Here is a 7,710-nt window from a genome sequence, read left to right on the forward strand (position 1 = left end):
CATACTGGGGGTCCCTGGGGGCAACTAGCCCACCATGAGCCTCCAGTATAAGACAGTAGGCTGCATTGCAGAGAGGTGTAATAAGGCCACACCCTTTTTTACACCTCTCTGCAACGCATCCCCCGGGCATGTTTGCAGAGGGGGAACTAATTCCCCTTGCATACTGAGGGTCCCTGGGGGGCAACTAACGCACCAGGAGCCTCCAGTATGCGCCAGGAGGCTGCTTTGCTTTGTCCCGGAGGGCGGCGGTCCCCGGGGCAGTGTGGGGGGGATTGGGCACCCCCCACACTTCTTTATCACTATGCCCCCGCGATTCGGTCCCCCTTGGGGGTAATTTTTAAATAAACATACTGGGATTTTTTTTTAAACATTTTTGGACTTGGGGATCCTTGTGGGACCCCCTGAGCAGGCCTAGGGGGTCAGGGTGCTTCTACCCTGCCCCCTTTTTTTCTACACGTTTGTTTTTCTGCTTTCTTGTGCCTCGGTCTACCTAGCACAAGATGAATGCCAACACTTCCTGGTTAGAAGTGTTGACAGCCAATGAGCATGCAGCTTTCTTGTGAAAAGCATGCTGATTGGCTGCCACTGCCGGTCAACACTCCAAACCAGGAAGTGTTGGCAGCCATCTTGTGCCTCGGTAGAACCAAGGCACAAGAAAGCAGTGAAACTAAGGTGCAAAACACGCAAAGGGGGCAGGGTAGAAGCACCCTGACCCCCTAGGCCTGCTCAGGGGGTCCCACAAGGACCCCCCAGGCCTCCAAAAATGTTTTTTTTAAAATCCTGGTATGTTTATTTAAAAATTACCCCCAAGGGGGACCGAATCGCTGAAGCATAGTGATAAAGAAATGTGGGGGGTGCACCGTACACGTACGGTGCGGGCACCCTCGCGATTTTTTTCAAAAAAAATTGGGGGGGGGGGCCTGGGGGGGTCCTTGTGGGACCCCCTGAGCAGGCCTAGGGGGTCAGGGTACTTCTACCCTGCCCCCTTTTTCAGTTCTACACGTTTGTTTTTCTGCTTTCCTGTGCCTCAGTCTACCGAGGCACAAGATAGCTGCCAACAATTTCTGTTTTGGAGTGTTGACAGACAGTGGCAGCCAATCAGCATGCAGCTCGTACTCGGGAAGGTACAGAGTACAGTAAGCTTACAGTGCACGCACGGTGCAATGCCTATAGATATATATATTTTTAAAATCCGATTTTCTCAACAACTACTGGAGGGATGTACACCATTCTACCAAAAGGGCGTCCTGCGTACCAGGCCCTACCATTTTGCCAAGTTTGGTGTAATTCCGTTCATCGGTTCGGGCTGTAGTCGTGTCTAAATGTCCTATGGAAAATTACATGGGGGAAACAAGTTTTCGGACCCCCCTTTTTCTCGGCCCCGCTTGACAAATCCCCCCGAGACTTTCAGGGAAGGAGCGGAGCGTAACGGGCCAAAATTTTGGAAAGTTACACGCAAATTCCCCAATCGACGCCAAAGTTATTCCAAATAGAATGTTGTGGATTTCCTATGGAAACTAGGTCCTAACTATATATACCTACTGGCGACCGACAGTAGGTAATATATATATATATATGTCAAACCACACAAGTTGCCTGCTGTAGGTGGAGCCCACACGAGGAGGTAAGTAGTGCTTTTCTTTATTGAAGATTGCAGCAGGAATAAACAACGCAGGGTCTCGCCAGATTCTTCTGTCCTACCCAACGCATTTCATACTCAGTTAGCACTTAATCATGGGCTTAGGACAAATCACAACTGAGATGGCATTGCAGTTTTTTTAAACACTCCTGTAATTTTCAAGTCCACGCCTCAGTGGGCGCGGCCACAGCATGTGGCATTCTGGTACTTGCGGTGTTCATATCTTACCCATGTGGGTTGCTTGCCATCTCAAAATTAAATGTTCAATCTTACCTCTGTGGGTTGCTAGATACACCTGTGCTGCCTCCCTGCATCCATTAATTTCTTCAATGGCTTCCTCGTCCTGAAACTGCCTCGACCATGATTAAGTGCTAACTGAGTATGAAACGCGTCGAGTAGGACAGAATATGTTTTTTTGAAAAGGCTTATGCTGGTAGAGTGGGAGCTGTTGGGAGATTTGAGAGGAACTGGAAATATTTTGAGACTCTAGAAGTAATTAAGGGAGGATGATTCGTGAAGAAAATTGAGAGGAGATCATTCTTCTTTTATAGCCTTTTATCTGTTTTCCAGGACATCTACACTTACTAGCATCTTTTTCCTATATCAGATTGCACTATGCACTTTTTAAGATAGTACTTATTTGTACTTCTGGCACTTTTGCACTAGCACTTTATTGCAGTTTTGCAGGTTTTTGCTGATGCACCTTATAAATTGCATATTTTGTACTTAATGTCCTGGAAGATTTCAACGCTGTAGTAGGCTGACTTTTTCTATCTCGATGAATCTTCCTTTTATCTTTGTATATCGTTTTTAACTTTTTATCTCTTGTTTGTTATTTGAGAAATTTATTGGAAATGTGTGATTATTGAATTCTAAAGTATAACATGTTTTGTACCTTTGGTTTACCTTTTGCTCTATTCAATAAAAATAAAAAAAATTAAAAAGGGTAGGACTGAAGAATGAAAAATTGTCTAGCATTCGCGACAAAGAATTTTCAATTCTATTAAGGACACGGAGGCGAGGATTATGCTTCTCTTATCTTTACTGACCAAACAGCAGCCAATAAACAACTTTAAATTTGCATAACCCCGGAAGGACAACCCCCTCCATAAGTCTGCACCAATCACAGTCCAGTCCAGTACAATAACAGTCTATGTAAAACCGGAACCTTCCTCTTTCTTTGCGATGTCTTCCGCAGTCCAACCAAGACTGGAGCCCAACGTGGCAACTATCGCATCCTCTTGTCCGAAGGGGAAAATCGCTCCGCAGCTGAGACCCAGTTCAGTCCGCAGGAGTCGTACTCAGGTCTGTTTGTTCTGATCACCTGAAACAAGAAAATATGTTGTAACGGCTATTCCAACTTCAAGGAATACAACAAGCCATAATATTATTCGGGTGGGCAAAATACATCACATCTGCAAATCGATATACCAAGTACATTACTGGCAACTCGGGTGGGATAATCCTCGCCTCCGTGTCCTTAATAGAATTGAAAATTCTTTGTCGCGAATGCTAGACAATTTTTCATTCTATGTCAGTCCACGGAGGCTCTGATTATGCTAGTTTAAAGTCTTTCCACCACCACCGAGGCCACATCAACAATAGGTTTATGATAAAACGTTTTAAAAGTAGATTCAGATGACCAATCAGCCGCAGTCATGATGTCTTGAAGCCGAGACCCGGCACCAAAGGATTTTGAGGCCATAGCCCCTCTAACAGAATGAGCTCCAAATTTGGAGGAATCAATGCCCGCCAGGCTCAACAACCAGGAGACCCACCTGGCCAGAGTAGCATTGGTGACTGGGCGGAAAGGTCTCTGTAGAGAAATCAATAACTGACCAAAATCATTCCTAAATTCTCTAGTACAGTCCTCATATACCTTCAGACATTTTACTACACACAATTTACTGTGGTGCGGAAAAGCAGGATAAGAAATACATTTTGAATGTGTTTTAGTACGTTTTGAAATCGTGAAGGAAACTCCCGTAGGGGTAAATACTCTACTTGCTAAATCCAGTGCTCAAATGTCCGAGACTCTTCTGCAGGAGATCAAGCATAGCAAAATCGTAAGCTTCGCTGAGAGCTGTTTCCTAGACAGACCCTCATTAGCCGGCCACGCCGATAAAAAACGTAGTACAACAGAAACGTCCCAAAGCTCTGTATACTTAGGCTGAGGAGGTTTCACCATCCGGATCCCCCTGACCACCTTACACACCAGAGGATGTTCCCCGACAGGTCTGCCATCCACATGCGGATGCCCCGCCGAAATGGCCGATCGGAAAGTGTTCACCGACCTGTACGCCAAGCCTGACCGAGCCAAATCAGACAAAAAATTCGCAATCACAGAGACATGCGATCCCACCGGATCTCCCTGTCGCTTGTTACACCAACCAACCCATCGTCTCCAAGCCGACTCATAACGCTTGTGGGTGGAAGGCACCCATGCCTGTGACAAGAAGAAGAGAGTGTCCTGAGAAACTCCTGGCACTTGCCAGCGTCTCCTGAAAGTCTCCACGCCATGAGAGACAACTGATCCAGAAGGACCAGCGGATGTTGAAGGCCCACAGGGTCTGTCGGCAGGTCTGGGAACTATGAGATTCGCACCGGAGGTGCGCATGCAAGGCTCATCGCGACCGGAAACCACGCTTGGGTTTTCCAACATGGAGAGATCAAGATCACCTCTGCCTTCTGTCTCCGAATCTGAGCCAGAACCCTCGGGATCATGATGAACGGGGGGAAGGCATACAGAATGCCCGTCGTCCATGATTGAAGAAAGGCGTCCGAGCTGATCGCCAACGGATCCGGACGCCAACTGAAAAATTGGGGCAACTGTCGTTTGAGTCGCGAGGCAAACAGATCTATTAAACACGGACCCCACAAGCGGTCCAAGGCCCTGAAAATCCTGGGGTGCAGCCTCCAATCGCTGGCATCCCTCAAATAACGCGAGTTCCAATCCGCTGTCACGTTGACAGACCCCGGAATGTACTCCGCCGTTACCGATATCTGATGGGCCAGGCAATAGTGCCAAAAGTCCTTGGCAATCTCCGCTAGGAGACGAGATCTGGTGTCCCCGAGGCGATTTATGTACCGTACCGCGGACACATTGTCCATGCGTAGTAGAATACAACACGAGACCTTCTGAGGGGATAGAGTCCGCACCGCAAAAGAACCCGCCAGGAGCTCCAGACAATTGATGTGGAGTTTCAATTCTTCGCGAGACCATCGGCCCCCGGTCTCCACCGAGCCGCAACGGGCTCCCCAGCCCCATCGGCTCGCAACCGACTCTATCACAACCTCTGGGGTGGCCGCAAAAATGGCTCTGCCGTTCCAGGCTTCCAAATGTTCCAACCACCAGTTCATCTCCGTACGCGCGTCCGTCGATAACACTACCTGTTGGGCGTAAGTCACGCCCTTGCGAAGGTGTAAAGCCTTCAAGCGTTGCATCGCTCTGTAGTGCAAGGGACCCGGGAAGATCGCTTGGATGGAGGAGGCCAAAAGCCCCACCAGGCGAGCCAAGGTCCTCAAGGAAATTGTCGGAGAGACAAGTGCTTTCCTCAACTCCTTCTTGATTGCCACCCTCTTCTTGAGTGGTAGGAGCAACTGGGCTTTCACAGAGTCGACTTGGAATCCCAGAAATTCCATAATCTGTGCAGGTACCAGAATGGATTTCTGCAAGTTCAAAAGGAAACCCAGGTCCTGAAGGAGGTGAACCGTCCACGACAAGTGGAGCGAAACAATCTCCGGAGAGCATCCCAAAATCAGGATGTCGTCGAGGTAGATGATCAACCTTACGCCCCTCTCCCTCAGACACTGAACTATCGGTTTCATCAGTTTGGTGAAACACCAGGGAGCGGACGAGAGGCCAAAGGGCATGGCGGCAAACTCGAACCATGTGTTGCGCCACTGAAATTGAAGAAACCGCCGATGCGGTGGAAAAATGGGCACCGTTAGGTAAGCGTCCTTCAAATCCAGACGTACCATCCAATCTTGTTCTAACAGGATGTCTCGCAGTAGGTGTATGCCCTCCATTTTGAAGTGTTGATACACCACCCATGCGTTGAAATCCCTGAGGTTTAAAACTAACCGAAAGCCCTGGTCCTTCTTTGGGACTACGAAGATTGTGCTTGCAAAGCCGTGATCGTGCGGCAAAGTTTCCACAATAGCCCCTTTCCTGAGCAAAGCCCGCACTTCTGCGTCTATGAAACTCTGTTCTTGAAGGGAAAAATGTAGTGGCGCGGGCGCTTGTCGCTGCGCGGGGGATGCATAAAACTCTATGTGATACCCTTGGACGGATTGTAACACCCAGGGATCTGTTGTCAGATCTTGCCACCTGTGGATAAACAAGGCCAACCTGCCCCCCACCATGTGTTCCGTCGCACAAAGAATGCGTACCTGAGTAGGAATTGTCTCCCGAGTTATTATGCTGTCCTCTGTAGCTTCCTTTCTGTCCTCTGCCACGACCTCCTCGATTACGGGAGGGGTAGAAGTTGGGGCGTTGGTAGCCTCTGCCTCTCTGCTCACCTCCGCGTGAGGTCTGATTAAAACCTCGGCCGGACCCTCGACCTCGCTGGCGTCCGGCCCTGTCAAAAACACTGGTGTGAAGCACCCTCTTAATCGTGGTTTGCGCCTTGTCCAGCGCGGAAAAGGTGGCAAAGTACTTGCCCATTTCTTTAACAAACTTGTCTCCGAAGAGCATGCCGTTAGCCAGAGAACCAGGTTCGTTGGATGCCATCTCCACCAATTGGGAGTCTATGCGCATAAGAAAAGAGCGTCTCCGCTCCGTAGACAGCGCCACATTAGCGTTTCCCAGAAAGCACATCGCGCGTTGGGCCCATTCCATGACGTCAGACGTGTCCAGAGGCACGCCCTGTTCCTTAGCCTTGACAGCGGCCTCCAGAATCTTAGTGAGGGGTCCAGAGACGTCCAGTAACTTGTCCTGGCACCCCCGCCAAGCCCTATCCAGTCCTTTTTTGGGGTCTTTAGCAAACTTCCTCATGAATGCTGTCATGGTAGGGTCAAGGTCCGGGGTATCTGCCACCTTCCCCGTCACCGACGGTCTTGGACATTCCGACCTCAGAGTGGCTCGAACCCCACTCTCGAAGCCTTGGCGCAAGTTGTTGGTAACATAATGCGCAACCTCGGCACAAGGCACCCACTCCGTGGACCTAGGGTGAATTATATTATTGGGGTCAAATAGCAGGTTCCTAGGGACCTGACTATCATCGGCCTTGAAAGCCGTGTGTTTAGTTTTCTGAGACTTCTTCTTAGAAACAAAAGACTCTGCCTCCGAGTCTGAAGTATCTGGCGGTGTCGAGGAGGAATCCCCCGAGGTCTGATAAGCCATAGAGCCATGGTCCCTCATCACTGACCTGGCCATCTGCGCTATCTTGTGGTCTTGGGACTGGTCAGAAGTACCCCCTTTACGTGAGGATTTAAACTTCCTCTTGCCCGCTGGATGATGGGACTTGGTAAAAGGTTTTAACGCCTTAATCAGGGCTTTACTAACAGAGCTCTGGTCGTGGGTAGCCAGAGCCTCACCCAAATTCTCCTCCAGCTGTTCTTCCTCAGGCTCATACTGTTCATACTCATTAAATTCGACCCACTGGTCGCCCTCCTCGGCGTAATACGCCACATGCAAGAGAAAAAGGAGGTGAGGAGGAGATTAATAGGGGGGGAGTAGCCCAGGGGTGTCGCCTCTACACACACACAATGCAACCCCAGTTGCCAATACACACCAGAGGCAGGTCGATATAAGGTGGAAGGAGACCCCTTGTATAATCTAAAGAACTCCCCTCGAGCAAAGCTCTGCTCCGGACACGCTCCGGTCAGCGTTACAATGAGACCAGGGATTTATGCAGCCAACAACGCGCCAAACGCGAAGAGCCAGTAACTCAAAACGAAACTCGGCTCCTCGCGCATGCGCGGTACAACTGGGGCACACACTCGACTGCTCCCTGTGCGCGGCGAAGCCGCGTCTGTCTCCTCCTGCTCCACCGCCCCCTAACGCACTCAGCGCACGCCGCAGGACGGCGGACCGGGAATGAAAAAACCCGACGCCGAGAATAAAAACG

At 49.8% G+C, this 7,710-nt stretch overlaps 1 protein-coding gene across 1 annotated transcript; it reads right to left on the reverse strand.

Moving 5' to 3' along the window:
* Positions 1–2,940: 2,940 nt before the first annotated feature.
* LOC147666763 (uncharacterized) lies at positions 2,941–7,274 on the reverse strand (the record flags this gene model as incomplete). Its single annotated transcript, XM_086948897.1, has 2 exons — positions 2,941–2,963; positions 6,032–7,274. Coding segments are annotated over 2 exons (1,266 nt in total), but the record flags the coding sequence as incomplete, so codon positions are not given.
* Positions 7,275–7,710: the final 436 nt, after the last annotated feature.

The sequence above is a fragment of the Lissotriton vulgaris genome, unplaced genomic scaffold, assembly GCF_964263255.1.
Source record: "Lissotriton vulgaris unplaced genomic scaffold, aLisVul1.2 SCAFFOLD_8328, whole genome shotgun sequence".
NCBI classification, from domain to species: Eukaryota; Metazoa; Chordata; class Amphibia; order Caudata; family Salamandridae; genus Lissotriton; species Lissotriton vulgaris.